We start from the raw sequence: 21830 nt of genomic DNA, 5'->3' as shown, positions 1-21830 counted from the left end.
TTGTTGTGAAGATGGAAAGAGGCCCAACTCTGTGTCTTGGTTCTTGTTTGTTATTGTAATTAAGTTCTTCTTCCAGGGCCTAATTCCCTTCCCACCAAAGAAAATGGGAAATTTGTGACTTATTTTAATGGAAGCAAGATTAGGCCCTCAGAGTATTATCATGGAAAGCGCCTTTCATATCTTTAAAACTCCATTAGAAATCCAGTAAAATTAGGTAGAGCACCTCATATAAAACAAAATATGCATATGGTTCAGTGATGTGCTGCTAACAGTTACCCCTACAAACATTTCCGTGATAAACCTAGGTGCTGGAGATATGCACACCCACGGAAAAGAGAGAGAATCTAGTCATTTGAAACAAAATGCTTTCTCAGAACTCATGTAAAACCAGAGAATGAGGCAAAAATCATAAGACAAAGAAACTTACATTAAACACAGCTTTGCTGGAAAGGTATATAATTTGTTCCACTAAAATATACAGAGGACATTCATGAGAGAAAGAGAAAGAGATGAAACCCTTGCCCTGAGTTAGGAAAATATCCTCTTCCCAGCATTCTGCGCCATCTGATGCACCCCAACTGGAAGATCTTTGCCCCTCAGAAGTATTTTTATGAGCACCAGACCAGAGTCAGCAGTATCAAGAGACTCCCTCAGAGGCAGAGAAAGCACCTCAAACTTCATCCCAATTCAGAAGAATTTTAGGTGCTCCCAGGAGCCCCCAACCACCATCATTAGTTCAGTTATTAGTATGGGTGGTTTAGTGGTAAAATTCTCACTGTGCATGTGTCTATTTCATACAGGTCTTTATACTGCACTTATCACCATAGGATGGGAGATCTGTGTTTGATTCCCAACCAGTGCAGGGCTGAGTTGGGGATCAGATACTATGGTGATGGGAGGCAGTATAAAAGCGTAAGGTAGAAAAGACTGAACATATGAGATTGTCTAGTATTCAACAGATCATGTTTCCTTCCCGCACTAAAATCTTTCTTACCTTATTAACAGATGTGCTATTCATTTGTTTAAAATGAAATCCAAGGATTGTGGCCTGATCCTACGTGGTGCTAAGCACCCTCAATTCCCAATGAGTTTGCAGGATCAGAGCTCTGCATTAGCTGCATTCGCTTAATGAAAAGGAGGATAATTGAGTGCAGACCAACACCAGCACAGAGGCTATTCTACAGTGGCTGATATCACATCCCCAGAATGTAATGGAGGCAGAGTTGTCCCGCGGATAGGGTGGCAGTCTGGGAAGCAAGAGATCTGGATTCTACTTCCAGCTTTGCCAGTAACTTGCTGTGTGGCCTTGAGCACATTTCAGACCAGGTCCACCCTGAGAAACCTGGAGCCTGATTTTCAGAGGGGTTGAGCACTCACAGCTTCGAGTGAACTCAAAAATTGGAGACACCCATAATAGAGATCACTTTTCATTATTTGGTCTGTACCTCAGTTTCTCCATTTGTGAAACAGAGACAGTAATACTTGGCCACTTCTGCACACTGCTCAGAGATCTGCGGATAAGAGTTAAATGGTTAGCTTATTGTCTACTGCCTGTTTGATGAGATCTGAGAGAGCTAGGAGTGTTCAGACAGTATCAGCCAGGAGGCAATTATGCTGCATGATGTGATTCCAACGTCGGTTGTTCAGAAGGAGAGTGATCGCTCATTTAGTTTGGGCTTGGAAAAGTCAGTCTTTATTGTCTCAAATAGCATCTTCACCAGCTCGGTATTCCCTCTGGTGACCATGGCTTTGGAGAGCTCAATCACCTCTGTTGTGTGATTGCGACACACCAGTCTCAGCTCCTGGCGGACACGCTGCTTTGAGTATTTCTCCTCAGCCTTCTTTACCCACAATTCCACCTCCTGCGTCAGCATCTCGGCATTCACCCTCTTCTGACTGAACAGTATAAGGAGTGTCTCCATCAGGCACCGGAAACTCTCTGTGTAGGTGGAGCCCACATCGTCCAGTTCTATGGCTCGCTTGAAGCACCCAATGGCATTGGACTCCTCATTTTTAAGCCGCAGGCATTTCCCCCTAAGCAGCTGTATTTCCGGTAGTGTATCTCCCAGGTCAAACTCCATGGCTTTCGCAAAGAACTCCAAAGCATTGTCCAGTGCAGTCTCGTCCACTGGGAATAGTTCCTGCATGGCATCAACACCCATGTAATAGTAGACCTAGAAGGACATAATGACAGAATGATTGCAGATTCACAGCCGTGGTTTACAGGGAAACTGCAGAGCCTTTTACTACTGCCTGAGAAGACTGCATTACGCCAGGGTAACAATCGTTAGCAGAATCCACCAGTGGACCACGCAAAGTGGCCACGGCATAGTCGAGGCTCTGGGCCAGTCTGCATACATTATACACAACCATCATTTGAGCACCCCAGTTCACCTCCCTCCACCTCCGGCCCTACACTTTGATTCTTAGGGTACGTCTACACAGCAGAAGCTGTGCACAGGCTAGCCTGCCCAAGCTAGCGTGAATCCAGCTAGCACTGGTAACAACAGTAGTGAAGACAATGCGGTGCGGGCTTCAACACAGGTAGTAGAAGCCCAGCAAGGACCCTGAGTCCATACATGGCTCGCTAGCCCACCCAGGACCCCACACTGAGTTATCTTCACTGCTAATTGGATTCAAGCTAGCTTGTGTAGGCTAGCCCTTGTTCAGCTTTTCCTGTGCAGACATACCCTAAGAGCCAGGACTGAGCCTTCAGGGTTTCAATGTTCTATTGTTCTTCTTGTTTTTTAAGTAGTGAATGTAAATAAAAACATGAAGACATGAAAAAAGCAGAAGCTGATCTCACTGGGAGAGCATCTGTGTATTTACTCACCTGGCCTATGTCCAGGTATGTCTTCAAGCACGGACAAACCTTTACAACGCTTTCAAGGTCCTCTTTAGCACTGGTGAGATTTTTCCTGTCTGGCATGCCTCCCAAACCCATCTTTGCACGTTCCAGATCTCGCAGATAGAGCTTAATGTGGATCTAAACACAGGAGGAAACTCATTCTGGCATACATCCAGTTTCAGTGTTATTCCTCCTGCCACAATATTTGGGGTTAGTTCATGCTTGTAGGGCCATTTTAACATATATAGCACTAAATATATTAACATTAGTAAAAAAAAAGGAACACATTGGGCCAGATCCTCAGTGTAGCTCCACTGCAAGCCAAGTTACATGAGCCAAGGAGCTATCTATCTTGCCCATCACCAAAGTGTCTGAGTGCCTAAGACAACATATTTCCACACACCTCCTGGAGATGTGTTGACCAGTTACTGGAATCCCCTTTCACAGTGATGAGGATGTAACTACCAATTGATCTAATAATCCTATTATATGAATAGAATTGGAGAGCACTACATGTTTCTGTCAGTTGCACCACTGCACCCCATTGGCGATCCGAGGAGTTTTAACTTAGTAAGAACTGCAGAATCAAGCCCTTTGTTTTATATTGTTTTGTAGTCTTCTGAAGCTGAGTCTATTTAAGACACAGTCTGGCTTTCAGAAACCGCCCTAATGCTGCATTTTTTTGGCCTCATACCTGCATGCAGCTGAGCTTCAAGAGAAATTAGAAACCTCCTTTGAAGGACAGGTCTAGCCACACACTAAGGATACCCAGGACAGCCTGAACATTCACTTGTGAGGTAATTTATTTCTTAAGGAATTGAATATTTCATGTCTTAAAAAATAAATAAAGTGAGAATTAATCTCAGGTTTATTTAAAAACCAACCAACCAACTCCCATTTCAGTACTTTGCTGCTGTTATAATAGGAAATAACCAGTAACAATACTCTTGGCTATTTGAGGTAGGAATCATCATCACCACTGTACAAATGGGGACACCCAGGTACAGACAGGTAGAGGGTAACACTTTCAAAAGATCGTAAATGATTTAGGAGCCTAAGTCTCATTCAAAGTCAATAGGACTTCAGCTCCCAAATGCCTGAAAATTAGACTTAGATGGCTAAGTCACTTGTTAACATTTGAAAATGTTACCCTAGGTGAGTTCATGGCAGAGCCAGCACTGAACTCAGATCTCCAGGCTGGCTCTTTAACTATAAGACCATCCATCCTCCCCAGCTTATTTTCCCTTTGGGTGACTGCTTTGACTATCACATCACATAGCCCAGGACAATGATAGCTGAAGCTAAACGCTAGAAAAGAAGCTATCAGGAATCCCTAGTGGAATTCCACTGGCCATATCAGTGAAAGGCTCCTCAGATCACAAAGAGGAATTTGACTCCTGAGTACAAGGCCAGGCCTGGTGAGCCCCATTTTCCAAGAGAAATCTCCCCTTGGGCCCTGTATCCTGGGTGAATCAGCTGGCAAGCCGCTCAGGGAATAAGATGCTTATTCAAATGATGCCTCCAATATTCACCAGTGGCACAGAGAGGCTGCGGATCTTGGCAAATTCCCTCTCCAGTTGGCTGACTGCACTCGGCTGGCAGGGCTTGAAAAGCAGATCAATGGCCTTACACTGGGATTCTGCATTTTGGAAGTTCATAGATTTTCTGTCAAATAAAGCCCTTAATGGAAACACATAGAGTCAGGCTGGCTCCTGGAAGGAGGGAGGCAGTGGTAGGTTTTTATTCTGGGTGGAGAGTGGCAGGAAACCAGCATTACCTTCTGCTGGAACTCAAGTGCCTTCCTGTGATTTGGGGCCCAATCTGAAGGCCATTGAAGCTGCTGGGAAGATTCTCATTGACTTCAATGGGCTTTGGATCAGGCCCAAGATCCCACCAACCTGCTCTTGTGTAATGACAGCGAATGAGAAATGTTGATACCTCAATGGGCCAGATCAGTTTCCATAATTATTAATATTTACAGCACCGGTGTACATCTCCTGGGATGCCTTTTATCTAGAAGTGTCCCAAAGTGAGTAACAAACTAAACAGAGGTATCATTTCACCCACCACTGATATACAGCCACCTCTGGGGTGGAACATGGCAGCTGTTTCACATCACAGAGCAACACTGCACAACAGGTTAGAAGAGGAAATGAAGGGTACTAAATGCACATGTTTACTTAGTTTCTTAAATTTAGGCCCCAATTCAGCAGAACTTTAGGCACCTGCTTCACTTTCAGCACATGAGGATCTCACTTCTATTCAGCAGAGCACACAAGCACATCTTTCACTGTAAGCAGGTGAATAGTTCCATTTCAGTCAGCGGGACTACGCATGTGCTGAAAGTGACAAAAGTGCTTACGCGCTTTGCTACAACGGAGCCGTACTTTTTTAAGGTGAGGATGCAGTCCCTTTCAGAAAAAAATTGTATGTTCCAATGGGCTTCCCAGGACGAGCTGAAGCCTGTGCAAGGTGCCACTCCAGAAGACTCCAGAAATCAAGCAAAACGACATAGACAGAAATGTGAGTTGTTGGGTTTGTTTGGTAAGTTTAGCATAGCCTAAAATCTTGTGCAAATGACGAGGTTGCTAGAAATATTGCCACAAGGCCAGTCCCTGGCCAGGGTAGGGGCTGTTCTGGCTCTTGGTTCAGACTTTGGTGTCAAAGACAAGCAACGTACCTTGGCCCGCGTGCAGTAGGCCTGCCAGTTGAGCTCCGGATCTTGTAGGAGATCTAGCGCCATATTGCAGATTCCCATAGCCATATCTTGCTTGCCCAGGAAGTGGAAAATTTTTGCCAGTCGGTTTAGTGTGGGAGGATTGTCTTTAGCTATTTCTATTGCCTTTTGAAACCAAGAAAGCAAAACATATTCCCATCAGTGAACTGCCCCTTACTGTACTGATCAAAGGCCCAGAAACATCCCTGATTCAATTGGACCGTCTGTGTTATTCACAGACTGGCTTTTGTGACCGACTGACTGGAGTTTGTTGTGACTCAGATGATGAGTCAAAAGCTGCACTGGTACTGACTCACAATGGTGCGGTACTTTTAAATAGGCAGATTCCTGCACTCCGTTTACTGCTGCCCTCAGGGCTTGGCATCTACATGTCCTCAACAAACATGGTTGCCTCAACTTCTCATTTCACCTAGCCAACAAGAGGAAGAAGAAAAACCCAGTCATTTCTCAGAAATATTTAGGGGCAGATTCTGATCCCCTATCTCACTGAGTAGCACCTCTCTCCATGCATGCTCCAGCCCCATTAGAGTCAACGGGATCATTGGCTGAGCATAAGCTACCCATTGTAAGGAGAGGCATCAGAGTCTGGCCTAGAAAAGCCACCACCCAATGATTCCTTCTGCTAACTCAGTAGTAACCATACCCTGTGTCATAACCCATGGCCTCAAACCCAGGCCCACAGGAGCAGCCACGCTTCAACCCTCCATTTGGCAACCTGCTGATAACTTCTGACCCAGGAAACACAGACCCAGTTTGAGGGTCCGCCCTGATATCCTATTGATGAAGTCCCAGAGCAGCCGATTGGCTCACTGGCCCTACTTAAGTCAGGAACAGGAAAGCTGTCTGAACAACTGGGATTCACCATGCTCTGGACTGGGTGCTTCCCGCTCCCCTGGCTTGACTTCCCAGTATCCTGACCTGACTTGGCTCCTGACCTCTGGCTTGTGATTCTGATCTCCCGGTATCCTGACCTAGCCTGACTCTCAACTCCTGACTGTGGACTCAAGCTCTGACCACTAGATCTGGCTGCTCACGACTTGGCCTTGACACCCTGGACTAATAAGCACCTCAGCATCTACATTATTTAAGTCAGGACACAGTTCTTACCTCAGAAACAGGAAGCACCTTAAATTTTCCACGTGCTATTTTTTTAAAACTCCAAAGTAATCGACTTAGGTTCATACATCAGGCCCATTACCACAGTGTCTTGGTGCCTTATTAAGGGCTGTAGAGATACAGGTCTGGAGCCACACTATCCCAGCAGGGAACTCTGGGAGGCAATGCGGGGAGAGTATGGTTGCAGGCCTATGTCGTATGAGGTGAGCTTTGCCGACCATTGTGGAATGGGGACTGGGTTATACCCCTGCCTCCTTCCCAGCCCTCCATAGAGTGGCCAGTGCAGGCACTGGAATTGTGCCTGCACTCTGTATAGGGCATTGAAAGGGGAGGAGACTCCTTCTCCCTCCCTCTTCATGCACTCCCATAAGGTGAGACCCGACTGATAATGGCAATAGACTTAGCCACTGTTCTTGGCAGAAGTGGCTGTGAGCCCAAACCATGGCTCAAGCCAGCCCCGAGTTTTGGGAGAGTTTAGCTCTGGATCCTGGATGGGTGGCTTAGGCCTGTACATGCCAACGCTGCCTTGTGTGATTATAACCTTAACCCAAGAGCTGGCAGGACTGCTGAGTTGCACGTGTAACCCAGGCAGGCTGCCGATGGAGCATGTGATCCCTCAGTTACATTGGGAGCAGGGGTGTAGTCAGTGTGAGGCTCAGGTGATTGTATAAGGGGTGGAAGTTGTGGGGGGAGGGAGGGAAACAAACACCCGGCCTAATTCTTCTCCCTTCTCTCCATTCCCCGGGACTCTCCCATCCCTAGAACTTCTTCACTCTTAACAAAAATTAACCCCTGGATGCTTCCTCCAGCCTCATCTTACAGCTTGGGCCCCTGGGCTGCAGTAAGTGGTAGTTCTTGTCATCAGTGGAACGAGACTGATTCACACCACCTGAGAATCTGACCCAGTATCCTTGATGGTGAGGTCTGCTTGTGTAAGACAGAGATCCTAAGCTCTGCTGGCTTTGCCTTAGATGTACTGCTCATTCTGGAGTGCCTCGGAGTAGGGGAAAGGAGGCATGAGGATGGGGTGATGGGGAAGGAGCAGATAAGAAGGGAATGCGGAGGAGAGAAATGGCAATCTGCATGGCTTATGGGGGATGTAGGTGTAATGGGGTCTTCCCCAAGTCTTCTTGTTACACGCTAGCAATGAAGTAAAAAAGCACCTTGCCAAAGCAATCAAGGGGCCCAGTCCCAGAGTAACCACAGTCATGGATCCCCATCGGGGTGGTGGAAAACGTCTCTTTCCTTTCCAGCAGCATCCCGAGGTAGCACCAGGCCAGAGCTGGGGGGTGGGGGGTGGAGAACAGAAGTCAGAGCAGGTTAGCAGTAAAGACACTAACATTAGAAGCTATCCATCCTGCACAATCAGGCTGACGGGGCGTTTCACTTTGGAAACATGAATTCACTGAGCTGCTTTGACAAAAGATGCTTTCCAAAGTCAGGTTAGTTTAGTGAATTTAGTGCTTCTGAGAAGTGCCCAGGAGCCTGGAGTACTTGGTTTATCTGCAGCATGAAGAGTGACAGTGCAAGCTGCCCACACGCTGCCCCACCCATGTACTTTGACCACACCCCAGATCTCTAAGGGGTCAGAGCATAGGTCACTTCCCAGAATCTGTCTTCACCTTGGCTTCTCTGCTGAGATTGCCAATACATGGCAATTGTGCTGCCATTGAAAACGTTATTTCCCTGATCTCTGTTGACTAGGAACTGGACTGAGACCATCAGTTTATTTCACCCAGGCCACCCAACAACCATCGTATGATAACTTTTAGGCCCTGATCAGCAAGGTGCCTGAGTACGTGACTAACTTTAAGTATGCGACTAGTTCCATGTGCTTCAATGAGACTATTCATGTGCTTAAAATTAGGCACTTGCTTAAGTAACCTGCTGAATCGGGGCCTTAGCAGCTGCCAGAGATGGAATTTGTAGATACTTAGCTCTTCTGCATATAAGGCCACGTTCATGTATGAGCCTAACCTTAGGCAGGTGGGTGTGAAAAGCTTGGTGAGTTGCGGTCTGAGCCCTGCTTCTTGTGCAGAGCCATGGAGTGTGCCTGGAATGAGCCGGTTCTCATACCTCTGTAGTGAGAATTTGAGGACTTGGTCACTTGTCGAAGCAGAGCCAGCGTTCTGTTAAAGGAGGGCAGCCGCTTTTGCTCATCATTTCCCTTGTTCATCAGGATCCCATCTAATCTGTAAGAGCAGGAGTGGTTTGGTTACTGGCTCCTTGCTACACAAACACCTCTATCAATAGGACTACTTTCCTTAGCAAATAGTGCTTTGATTGCTCAGTATTAGGGTACACTTCTGCAGTCAGTGGGAGTGGCTTACTAGTCACAGCTCATGTGTCACACCCTAGGACAGCAAACGCACTACTATTAATTAGACTTCGCAGTTACACAGCACTTTTCATCCAAGGATCTCAGAGGTGGATAATGTTCTCCCTGCTTTATTAGAAACCAAGGCACAGGGAGGTAGAGCGAGTTGTCCAAGGTTACGCAGCGAGTCAACAAAGAGTCAGGATTGGAACTCAGGAGCCTGATTCTCCACTGCATTGCAACCATAGGGAGCATAGAGAGTTGCCAGACTGGATCACACCCCTGTATCATCTCTGACAGTGGCCAACACCAGACACTTCACAGGGAAGTGTAAGAACCCTGCAGTAGGTAGATGTGGGGTAATCTGCCACCCACAAAAGTCTAATCCTAATCCCTACTAGTTATAAATCGTTTTGAGCCCTGAAACATGAGGTTTTATCTCCCATTTGATGCCCTTTTTGTTAGCTGTAACTATAATTAAGGCTACGAGTCTGTCATGGAGGTCACGGATTCTATGACTTTCCGTGATTTCAGCAGCAGTAGTTTTGGTGTGTGGGAGGCGGCTCAGGGCAGAATTTCAGATCCTTTCTTAAGAGCTGAGTTTTATTTCTCCAAATCAAACAGCACAACACAAATCCAACTCATGAAATCAGGCCCGGACCCAGAGTCTCCCGCAGGTCTCACTCTCAGCTGGGCTGCTTCTTTGGCCTTTTATCTAAGGCCCAAGGCCTAGAATTTAGGAGCCTAAATACCTTTGTGGATCTGGGCCCAGTGACTTGCAATCTATCACCTGATCCCTGGCCTCAGAGCCATCACCAGAGAGACAGGTAACTAGGCAAAGGAGGGCTAGGCCCAACTCCTTTAAAGGGCCAGCCACGCTGTGCCAGGTAGAATGAACTCTGCCCTCGTAATCCACTAATTCAGTGCCCATGACCATGGTATCTGAGTTTCTCTATGAAGCCCCTTCTCCTACCAGGCAGTATGAAAGAACAAGTCTGATATAGGGTGAACTCTGGGCCCCACTGAGGTAATTGAGAGTTTTGCCATTGAGCTCAATGGAACCAGGATTTCCCTCGTTTATACAAGTCCTCCTCTGTCTGTGGAATCCACTTCCCCCTGGCATTTGGCACCATTGTACTGTGATGCTAAGTTGGTTTCAGTTCCCCTGATGCATTACCTGTTTTCCACCACTTGCTAGCCCAGGCCTTACTAGAGGGGTGTGCTCTGGTTTGCTGTGCAATAAAAAGAGAGTGAAAATCCCTTTCTCTGCACCATTGGGCAAATCCCGATCCCACTGAAGAAACATCTCCCATTGTGTACCACAGCCAGGGACACACCACCTCCCCTCTGTGGTCACCAGAGAGCGGGAAATGTTGGCCTGTGAGGAGTTCCCATGGGGAAATCAAAGGTAAAATGCCCCTGAGAACCCAGAACAAATTAAACACCCTAGTGAAGAAACGACTAAGGAAATTTTCTGGCTTGTGGCTCAAAGAGATCGCTCTAGGGGATCGGTCACTAGGGATTTTGATTGTGTCCTGAATGGGGTCTGAATAGACTGGGCGTTTAATTCACCTGGAGAGAGATGTTAACTAGCACCTGTCACCTGGGGCAGTTACAATCCATCCCACACTGGAGCTATTGGTCCCTGCTCTCAATGCCTTTGTCTTGGTTGAGCCAGGCTTGGGCATCTCATAGTCCTTGCTACAACTTCCCAAGAAACAAAGCAGATGGTCTGCCAGGTTGCAGGCAAACTCCCCCATTCCACTGTAACCTGCTGCTGTTTATTTCTCATGGCACCCTTGAAGAAGGTGTTCGGTGCTGTTTCGCTCTTTTCTTCCAGCTCCGCGCCAGGCACTCCCTCTCTTACCTGATGTACAGCGTGGCCATAGTGAAGTACCAGCTTCTTTTCTCCTCCAGGGGGATCTGAAATAGGGAAAGGTTTGTAGGAAAGTCATCATTAACATCTGAAAATCGCCCTCCTGAATCCACAGGCCTATGAAACTAGACGTCCCAAGGCAAGACCAACATGCACTTTGCCAGGAAAGCAACATTCAAAACACTTCTGACTTTGCTATTCAATAAAAGACACTGGGCCAGATCCTCAGCTGTGTAAATCAGTGTAGCGCCATTGGCGCTCCATGAGTTTTTAGCAAGGCAACATCTGACCCAAAGGGTCCCTCTTAAACAGAGATGGTCCCTTTCAAAACCTGTTCAGTATGTCATGCAAACCTCTGCCCTTTCACGCTGGCCTCTAAGTTCCACAGTGGATGTTGCATTTACATTCAGGGATCTCAAAGCACCTTGTAAATACACGAGTGAATCCTCAACCCACTAAGGGAGTACCCTACAGAGAGGGGCAGCTGTAGTCTAGTGCCTGAAGCAAGAGCTGGTAGTCAGGAGTCTGCTTATGACTCTGCCAAGGACTTGCTGTGAGACCTTGGGCAAATCTTTGTGCCTCAGTTTCTCCATCTGTAAGAAGGGACAGTAATGCTTATCCACCTTTGTAAAACCCTTTGAAGTCTATAGTGTCAATGGCAATTGGTTCACAAGCAAAGCACTAATCATTCCATTTTACAGAGGGGGAAATGGATGGTCTGAGGAGTGGCAGAGCAGGGACTAGAACACAGGAATCCCAACTCCCGGGCCACAGGCCTACCCATTAAAAGGCACTTCCTGAATGCAGGTGTCCTCCCAGACACACGGATTTCCTCTCTTCCCCCTATTTCTGCAGCCAGGCTATACCATTCCACTCAGGGTGGTTTATTAGTGTTTACTCTAGGGTTACCATACGTCCGGATTTTCCCGGACATGTCCGGCTTTTTGGGCTCCAAATCCCCGTCCGGGGGGAAAGCCCAAAAAGCCGGACATGTCCGGGAAAATCGGGGGGGGGGGGGGGGGGGGGGGCTGGGACGGGCCGGGGGCTCCGGGGCCGGGCGTGCGGTGCCTGGCCGGGGGCTCCAGGGCCGGGCCGGCGGGGCCGGGCCGGGGGGTCGGGGGCTCGGCCGGGAGCTTGGGGGCTCCGGCGGGGCCGGGCCGGGGGCTCGGGGGCTCCGGCAGGGCCGGGCCGGGCCGGGGGCTCGGCCGGGGGCTCGGGGGCTCCGGCGGGGCTGGGCCGGGGGCTCGGCCGGGGGCTCTGGCCGGGCCGGGGGCTCGGGGGCTCGGCCGGGGGCTCCGGCGGGGCCAGGCCGGGGGCTCGGCCGGGGGCTCGGGGGCTCCGGCGGGGCCGGGCCGGGGGCTCGGCCGGGGGCTCGGGGGCTCCGGTGGGGCCGCCACCGGCAGCTCGGGGGCCGGGCCGGCGGTGCCAGGCCGGGCCGGGGGCTTGGGGGCCGGGCTGGCGGTGCCGGGGGCCGGGCTGGGGACCAGCGGTGCGGTGCCTGGGGGCCGGGCCGGGGACCGCAGTGCTGGGCGGGTCGGGGGTGGTCGGCCGGGGCCGGCACCCCAGGGCCGGGGCCAGCCTGGGCCGCGCCTCCTCCCCCCACACTCCCCCTTACCTGCTTCAGGCTTCCCGTGACTCAAATGTTCGCGGGAAGCAGGGGAGGGGGCGGAGACTTTGGGGAGGGGGCGGAGTTGGGGCAGGGCCGGGGGCCCGTGGAGTGTCCTCCTTTGGGAGGCACAAAATATGGTAACCCTAGTTTACTCTGTTCTGTGCAGGTTAGAAGTGGGTTTCCATGAAGTGTGCATCTGTATAAGTCTGCGTCCTACAAGGTTGTTGTATGCATTACTGTGTTTAAAAATGGTACCTAGCAGAGCCAGTCTGGGCCAGCAATATGGAGACCAGGCTTGTCGGGTTCTTTGCCTGCAGCACAGTCCCCTCACTCTGCACAGAGAAGAGGATGCTTTCTGTTTAAATGGAAATTGCACAGGACAGTGCAATGGGGTAAGTCTTGGTGGACAGTATATAACGCAATGGGTTATGGATTGCAATACTAGCCAGGTTAGCAGTTTCCAAGAGGTGGACGCAGATACAATTAAAAGGAGCAAACATCGTTCTCGATGTTACTTATATTATTCACACTGCGCTCAGCACTGCATAGGGCACACAAAGAAAGCAAGCCCCTGCCCCAGAGAGCACAAGTCTCCGAGGCTGACACATAGAAGACAGCACATGCTGGGGGATCAAGTGGTGAGGTTGGTTTAGCGTGTTCTTGTGACGAAAGCCGAAGGTTGAGGCAGAGTAATGCCTTACAACAACAATCCTGGCTCCCGCTTATCGTACCCAGAACAGAGCGATTCCATACTGTAACTGCTGACTGCGTCTCTGGCGTGAACAGCTGCTTAGCAAGCACAGGCCCAGCCAGCCAGTTGCACCAGCGAGGTGGAGAAACCAAATGGACAGTTTTCCCAAACAAAGCATTGCCTTCCTGCCCTGTGCTGAGGATTCAGGGAGGAAGGAATTGCGGGGTTAGCGAGGGTTACACACACCATCTTTGCTGCCTCATGCAAGTGCGCAGGGAGCAGGAGGTGAAGGCTGATTTGTCTCCACTCACTTTGCAGACAGGATGGTCTCACAAGCACAGCACAGCGCTGGGAATCAGGAGATTTTGGAGTTCTGTTCTCAGCTCTCCCACAGGCCTTCTCTGTCACCTTGCTCAGTTCAGAGTCTTATTGGTAACTGCACTGTGCACACAGTGTTGTTGGTGCCGTGTTAGTCCCAGGATAAAGTCTGTGCTTGTCTCTCTCCCCAGCAGAAGTTGGTCCAATAAAAGATATTACCTCACCCACTTTGTCTCTGCATTGTGCAGGCTTTCACTCTTGTGCAGAGTCGCTATAAAAGTTGCCAGTCTGCTCCGATTGTGTTTGCACCCACTTTTCACTGGTGTAGATAACACACAAGGTGCAAGGCCCTGGAGCATCAAATCTGCAGTGTTAAATCCTGGCCCCTAGTGAAGTCAAAACTCCTATATACTCTATAGGACAAGGATTCAACTCATGTGCCTCAGGTTCCCTATCTGCTACAAGGGGATAATAATAATGCTGTCCTCAGAGAGGGTTTGATGCTAAATTTATTCATGTTTGCAAAGTGCTCTGAGATGCTCAAACAGCAGCAGCTGCAGAGGTGCAAAGTGTTAACATCTTTCGCTGGTGTGTAAAGGAAGGACAAATGGGGACGTATGACAGGAATAACAGACGCACAAATATAAAGCTTTCGAAATAGCCAGGAGATTCTGCGGTGAAGAACTGTCAGCTTGTTGGATCTAATACCGCGTAGGTGGCAGAAATACATTCCAACGAAAGAGATTTCTCGGTGCACTATAAATATCTGAAAGCACTTGGCTGATATTTAGCCTGCTGCTGTAAGCAGAAATGCCAGCTCACTGCAGAAACGCCAGCTAACAGTGTTCCAGGTGGGTAGCTGCCCCAAGGGACAGTTTTGTGAGCCAAGCGACTGGTTCCAAACTCCAAGAGCACAGCCTCCCTCCCTGCCTGCGCTGACCCCCTCATCCTGTTGTGGCCAAGGAACTGACTGCCAGGCAATTCCCTTTGGGAGGATCCTTAGAAGTCAAGGCTGTGAGTGTTGTGCATGGGCAGCCTGGGGCTCTCCCGAGTCCAGAGATGTCCCTGGGGCACTAGGCTCCCGAGAGGAGATGGTGGCGGTGGGCAGAAGGTGAGGCCACTGCCCTGCTCACCCTCTGCAGCCAGCCCGCTCTGCTAAGACATGGGGTAGTAGATGTGCTCACCTTGTGTGCTGGGAAGCTCCAGGGAGTCTTATGTCTTCCTACAGCACAATGCTTTTCCCCTGTGGGGAAGGTGGCTCCACAGCACCCTAAGGTGGGCTGGTGTCCAGAGGTATGTCTACATTGCACTGTACACCTGGGTCTCTGGGACCCAGGCTTGTGGACTTGGTGTTTCCAAGCCCATGCTGCATCCACATTGCATTGTAAACCTGGACCCAGCTTTCACAGCTGTGCTAACACATCCACACTGCACTATGCAGACCTTCTGATGTGGGTCTGCAGCTTGACCTGCGTCCACACTGCAAAATGACAGCGCTTGGACCCAAGTCACAGCGGGACTTAGGGCACGTCTTCACTACCCGCCGGATCGGCAGGTAGCAATCGATCTATTGGGGATCGACTTATCGCGTCTAGTGAAGACGCGATAAAATCGATCCCTGATGGCTCTGCCGTCGACTCCGGAAATCCACCGCGGCAAGAAGCGGAAGCGGAGTCGACGGCGGCACGGCAGCGGTCGACTCGCCGCCGTCCTTACAGCCAGGTAAGTCGACCTAAAATACGCAACTTCAGCTATGCTATTCACGTAGCTGAAGTTGTGTATCTTAGGTCGACCCCCCTCCCCCCCCTTCCCCCCCCCCCTCCGTAGTGTAGATCTAGCCTTAGGCTCTGACCCACCCCACTAGGAGGGTCCTAGGACCTGGGTCCTGAGTGCTTGCTGACCCAAGTCAGACTGATGTGTGTGTGGACAGAAAAGGGACTTGGCTGAAACCTAAGTTGGAGCCCGAGCTTAGCATGCAATGCAGACATGCCCTAATAGGGCCAATCTGACTTTAAACATCTCATGGCACGTTTTTGTAACAACAGGAATTTGCCCTGTGGACAGTTGCTGGCCAGCATTCCCCATCCCAGCTGTTGTGCAACATGCCGTGCTCCAGCCGCCTGCCACCACTCCCCCAGAGGTGGCTGCCTTTCATTCACGGGAGAAGAGTTTCTACAGGCCCTTGCTCATTCAGCCTCCACTGATACCCACGTTAGGAATGCTGAATCAGGTGCTCAGCACCTGCAACTTCCTTGATTTCAATGGGATTTGTGGGTACTCAGCACCTGTGAAGATCTTATAGATTGCCTGGGAAGCATGTGGGGATCCTGAGGTTGAAAGTAACAGATTACTGGAGGGAGGGAATTTGCACTCCTAGCTCATTAGAAGAACTGAATACAATTGGAAAGGCCATTCCTCCTCCCTGGCTGAAGCCGAACCAAGCACCATTGCTGGTACTTTGCCCATGATCTGTTGAAAGTGAACCAGCTTTGTGATCTATACTCCCATCTGGTGGCTCTGTTTGCATTTAATTGTAATGGGTTATGGGCAAAGTGCTAATTGCTATTCCCTTTAGACCTGGCGGCAGAGCAGATTTTGCAGGTTAATGGGTTTGGAGAGCACTGAGCTGGCTGGATTGTTTAGAAGGTATTCAGCTTAAGTTTCTTTTTTGATTTCTTTGTGGGTTCATTTTATCCGGGCACATGAATAAAATAAAGCTGTACCTTAAACGGCCTAGCAAGACTATGGATCACGATGTAGAAGGAAGCAGCCAGCACTAAATGAGAAAGGATTTCGACACATGATTTTCGTGCCTAACTTTTTGGATGTCCACCTTGAGACATGCCTGAGGGGGTGTCTGTAAAAAGTGCTTAGCAATCAGCCCTCTGAAAAAACAGGTCTCTTTAAAGTGGCTCAAATTGGGTATCTCAAAATTAGAGCTGTGCGGAAAAAGGGGATTGTGTTCCACGGAGGATGGATGTTTCAATTTGGAACGGAACCCAACATTTTTGAAAGTCTCCATGAAAGATAGCTCAGTGGTTTGAGCATTGGCCTGCTAAACCCAGGGTTGTGAGTTCAATCCTTGAGAAGGCCACTTAGGGATCTGGGGCAAAAGCAGTACTTGGTCCTGCTAGTGAAGGCAGGGGGCTGGACTCGATGACCTTTCAAGGTCCCTTCCAGCTCTAGGAGATAGGATATGATATGATATCTAAAGGGAATGGAACCCCAGCTGAGGGGCTGTCCCTGAGCCGAGGACTCTGGTAGCTCTGGCAGCTGAGGAACTGTTAGCTGGTGTGCCGAAGCTCCCGGCTCTTTGGCAACCACCTGGTGGACTGGCAGGGAGCTGTAAGTCTGGGGGCCCCAGCTGAATACAGAGCCTTGGAGCTTCGGAGTCGCAGTTCCCAGGGCTTCTTGGCTCCCCACCAGGCAGGCTGCCTGAGAGCTTAGAGTCTGGAAACCCAGGCTGCCCTGGTAGGCTGCGGAGGGCTGGGTGGGTGAGCTGGTAGGAAACCAGGCAGTTTTCTAAACCTGCCTGACGGGGGGGGATCCATCGGAACTTGGTCAAAAAGAAGCCATTGCCGCGAAACTTTTCCAGTTTGACCAATCGGCATTCTCGGAAAAGTTTCCACTGAGGAATGTCTAATCAGCTGACTCAGAATCACTCATCACTCCTGGCAAGCCGCCTGGCTACGTTCTCTGGAGCTAGGTTGTGCCTGGCCTTCAGTGGAAGAGCGAGAAAGCGGGAGAGGGCACAAAGACGCTGCCCACCCCGGCCTTTGTGCTTTGTTAAGTGCAAGTTTGATAGCCACCATCTTGACCAACACCCCAGAAACTGAACCAGGGATCTCCAGACTTAAAAAGCATAAGCAGCTACAACCTGAACTAAAGACCCAGCCTCTGCAGCTGGAGCTGTGACAGACTCACACCTGCCGTGGACCCAGCGCCATGCAGAACGCACAGCCCGCACAAGGCTAGCACTCATGGCTCCAGAGGGGGAAGGCGTATGCCTCCACTCCCTTGTGCAGCAGTCAGCAGACAGTGCATCCTGTAACAGAGTGATGCCTGTGCTGACCCGGATCTCTGGGAGGCAGAGTACCTGTCTGAACAATGCCTCTTGGCGCTCCCATTGAACAGTGCAGGGCTGGGGCTTAAAGTCTCGCTTGAGCTTTTGCTAAACTCTCCAGATTTGCCATTCAAATCCTCATTTTTTAAATTGAAACCTGCCCCTTTCCCCACACTGCCAGAGATGTTAGGTTGGGCTGCTCACCAGCAGGGACACCCGTAGGCAGTTTAGACAAAACCTGCAGGATTCCTGCACCCACTTTCCCCAGGGCTGCAGGGCTTTAGTTGAGTTACAATTCCACAAGGCCCTACCGTAGATAAGATCTGCCTGAGATTATTCAAGTGAAGGGTATGAATGCTGCTGGACTAGATTTACTAGGAGCCCCTCAGAATCCTACAACCTGCCCACACGGCTCCAACATTTTTGCAGCTGTCAACATTGTAAACACCACTTTCTAAGGCTGGTGGCCAGCACGGGAATGGTTTGAGCAATGCACAGAATAGCTGATAGAAGAGTCAATTATTTTGTATATTCACAACCTTTTTCCTAGGCAGTGTCCTTGCACAGAGAATAGAGTGGCTGGCAGGGGCGGGTACATAAACCGGGTGGTTTGGATAAGTGGATCAGCAGTGCCAGGGCTGGATCTGCAAGTGATGTATGTTGGAATCACTCTCCTGAAATCAATGGAGGGACATTGATTTACATCAGCTGAGAATCTGGCCCTTAGTGTTTACAAGGGAATAATGTTATTGATGGGAAAAAGCTCACACCTTTCTGATAATTGCTGCTGTGGTCTGGTGGCTGCAGACTTGGGACTGGACACTGGTAGGGCTCCATTTACACCACACATGTTGCTGTGTTATAACACAATAGTGCCCCATTCGTGCTGTCCATGAGTCCACTTATGACAGTAGCCTCAGTGATGCGCTAAGTGACAGCGCTCGGTGTTAGACCGTTGCCTGAGTCACACGGAGTGGCCCTGCAACACTAACCCCCTACTTTGTGCAGAACTGGGACTGTGAAAAATTTAGTGCCAGACTGCAGAATTTTAAACAGCTGCTGAATCACCTGTAGCAGCACTGCCTACCCACTCTGGCTTCAGGCTAGCAACTGCCTCAGTTTCTTCCTCTTGGGCTCCCAGTAACTTCAGCATAGGTCTTTCATGTGTCCTGTAACACCCCTTCTCGGGGTCTGGATGCACAAGAACTCCCCTAGCCTTCCTAGCTGGCTCCCACCCCTTGGTGCAGTGATCCTAGGCTGGGCCCTGCTGAGTCTTTCCTCTAGCAGACTTGCTCTCCACCTTCCAGCCATCCTCGTTGCCTGCTGCTCCCAGCTGGCTTGAACCCCTCCTGCCTGGGTAGTTGGGAGAGTCTCTGAGCAGCTCATGTTGCTCTCCTGCTCCTGTGAGTTCCTCCCTGCTCTCCAGCTAGCAACAGCTCCGAGGGCTTCCTACTTGGAGTCTCCCCTTTGATTCTCTGCAGGCTTCTCTGTTATCTCCACCCCCAGAAGGCTTGATTCTAGCCACACAACCTGCCTTCTTGTGGCACTGCTCATCTTCTCCACCTGGGGAGACAAGTTAAGTGGGTCACAGGTGGGGCCCTGGAGCTATCTCCCCTTAAAGGGCCAGTCACCCTGTGACATCTCCCCCTCATCTAATTAAAATGAAAAAAAATGGTCTGATAGTTTTCATCTCACTGAAACAACAGAACATCCTAGAACAGGAGGTTTAGAGAACGATGCAGTGCTAATTCTCTTGCTATGCATTTTCATCTGTTTCTCTATCCTAGAGTTCTCTATTCTGCCCTTCACTGAAATGTTGCTAACTCTTGTGATTATTTTTTTAAAGCCCAGATCCAGGAGTGATGTGATTCCATGAGAATCTCAGCTTGCATTTAAAAGTAAAAGCAAGTTTCTAGCCCTCTGGGTTGCAAAGAAAAGGTTGAAAATGTGCCCTGAGTGCAGCCTAAAGGCTCAGGTAAGAGGAGGCAAAGAAAAAGAATCCGAGATTGATTAGCTGTAAAAATCCTGATTTGCTTAGTCTATCTCAGGATTTTCTGGGGTCTGACTCGTGATTTTTGAATGTTGGGGGTTGGCAACACTATTTGCAGTGTTGCTGTAGCCATGTTAGTTCCAGGATATTAGAGAGACAAGATGGGTGAGCCAATATCTTTTATTGGACCAACTTCTATGGGTGAAAGAGACAAGCTTTTGAACTTACCGACAATTGAAGAGCTCTCAGCTCAAAAGCTTGTCTCTTTCACCCAAAGAAGTTGGTCCAATAAAAGTTATTACCTCACCCACCTTGTCTCTCTGTAATAGTTATGCACTTCCCAGATAACATGTCTGCTGTCAAGAATTTAAAGAATGAACTGAGCTGTAGCACTTCTGAGCATTTTGATAGCACCTTCTAGCTGAAGGCCTTGAAGCCCCTTCCAAACACGGCTGGGAGAAGTATTTGCACTTGACACAAAGCCTTGAGCTGAATGGCTTAAGGAAGGACATTTTCTGTGGCTTTGCAACAGAACACAATTAGTGTCTTGAAGCAAATTCAATGTGTATGCTACACTGATGCTCCATCTATTCTGATATCTCAGAGAGTGTACACCGTGAAATTCTTATTCTAACAATAAACAAAACCACCTCTTGACCCAAGCGCTCCCCTTAAGTGAGCATACCAGCCACTGGCCTTTTATGAGCTCCCAGAGGGCAGCCACACACTGCGTGTGCAGAAGGACGCACCTTTGTTTGAACAGCTAGAGAAGATAAGGCTGGAAGTGCAGAACACCGTTTATTCTGATCACGTAAGACCAGAGTAACTTAAAACGGGCTTAAAACTTTCCACGATTCCATCCAGCTACAGAATCGTGTCGCCTTTATACGGGCTGATCTGCAGGATCGGGCCCATAGAGATCAACAATGTTAAGTGACACAGCACGAAGGAGGGCCGAATACTAAGATAGGAGCCATTTCCAGAAGCTTTCTCCTGGCAGGACTTTATTCCCTCTGGCTTATACTTGTCTGCACTGTCATAGCCAAGCTCAGCTATTAGCTGGTAAATTAGTTCCTACTCTAGGTTCCCGCGATCATAATGAACCCATGATTGAATTGCTCTGCCCAAAGGATAGAGGCCCTACAAAGACACATGGCAAGTACATCCAGTGATACCAGACAGCAATCTACACATAGGTAGGAGCCGTGACTGACCTGCTGCCCATAAGCAAGAGCCTTGTCATACAGCATGAGTCCGGCAGTCAGTTTCTCCATTCGGTCTTCTTCATCCACAAGCCCAATGTCAAAGACGTAAGCGTAGCCCTGCTCTGCCAGACAGCGGGCTGCTCGGAGCCTGGGATCCCCTTGAGACTCGTCTTCTGAGCCCAGGCCCATTAAGTGGGCTAGTTTCTTGGTGCAGTCAGCCTCTTCCTGCTCGCTGTCCAGCCTGTCGTAGACGTAGGCCAGGTTGGCCCAGGTATTGAGGTTGTCGGGGTCCTCCTGGGAGATGCTCAGGAAGATCTCCTTGGCTTGCTCCAACTCCTCCAGGTGGAAGGAGAAGACCCCGAGCAGGTTCCTGATGGCGAATTGCTGGGAGCCAGACTCAAGCTCTAGCTCATACATCAGGCTCTCTCGCTTAAGCTTCATGTCCCTCCCTCTGAAATTCACAGGGGAGCAGGGCTCGAAGTTCATGTTCATCTCCAGGTGGAAGTGACCAGGAATATAGTCCATCTCATCAATGAGCGTGTCAATATCCACCTCGGCTTCCTCCGGGTTCTCCATGGGGACTTGCTGGGTATATCCCCATGCAGGGCTGCTGCGGTGGTGTCTCCCAGTCCCAGCCTTTCCCTCCTCCTCTCTCACAATGTTTGCAGCTCTCTCAAACCTGCAATTCTGGTTTAGCTGATTCACATGCAGCCTGGGAGGAGTCCTGAATGGGAGAGGCACCTAGCGACGCCTGTCATTCGTCAAGGGCCTGCTTGGCCAGGACTGTCAGTGAATCTCAAGAGTCTAAAACAGAAAAGTCTGGTGGATCCATTCTTGCCTGTGGTCCTGGCAGGGCAGGGGCTGGGCTGCTCCTCGCAGTGCATGCTGGAGCGATCAGTCCCATACTCCCATTTCCCTTCTTTGGTTTGTATTCCGTAGTGTGTTGACGTGCGTTGTGTGTTTCGCTCCAGGCCATAAAATACCTTTGAAAATAAACAGCCTGGGCCCAATCCTGATTCCCTTACTCCAAACCCCCATCCGAACGGATCGGTAGCTGAGC

The 21830-nt window shown here is 49.7% G+C and overlaps 1 protein-coding gene across 1 annotated transcript; it reads right to left on the bottom strand.

The window, feature by feature from the left end:
- Positions 1-439: 439 nt before the first annotated feature.
- On the bottom strand, positions 440-21571 carry TTC22 (tetratricopeptide repeat domain 22). The gene is made up of 7 exons (XM_054038399.1): positions 20780-21571; positions 10886-10941; positions 8778-8893; positions 7865-7983; positions 5529-5690; positions 2834-2986; positions 440-2174 (listed from the first exon to the last, which is right to left on the bottom strand). Exons 1-7 carry the CDS (start codon positions 21344-21346, stop codon positions 1644-1646), a joined length of 1704 nt encoding a protein of 567 aa, XP_053894374.1. The 5' UTR covers positions 21347-21571; the 3' UTR covers positions 440-1643.
- Between the last annotated feature and the right edge of the window lie 259 nt (positions 21572-21830).

This window comes from Malaclemys terrapin, chromosome 8, assembly GCF_027887155.1.
Source record: "Malaclemys terrapin pileata isolate rMalTer1 chromosome 8, rMalTer1.hap1, whole genome shotgun sequence".
NCBI classification, from domain to species: Eukaryota; Metazoa; Chordata; order Testudines; family Emydidae; genus Malaclemys; species Malaclemys terrapin.
This window is presented reverse-complemented; position numbering and strand designations above follow the sequence as displayed.

Excerpts from the sequence above, each read along its gene's own strand:
- TTC22 (XM_054038399.1), bottom strand. The coding sequence starts at position 21,346 with ATGGAGAACCCGGAGGAAGCCGAGGTGGATATTGACACGCTCATTGAT. Across the intron at positions 10,942-20,779 it reads CTCTTGCTTATGGGCAGCAG|ATCCCCCTGGAGGAGAAAAG; the intron begins GTCAGTCACGGC and ends TCCCTATTTCAG. Across the intron at positions 8,894-10,885 it reads ATGGCCACGCTGTACATCAG|ATTAGATGGGATCCTGATGA; the intron begins GTAAGAGAGGGA and ends CTGCTCTTACAG.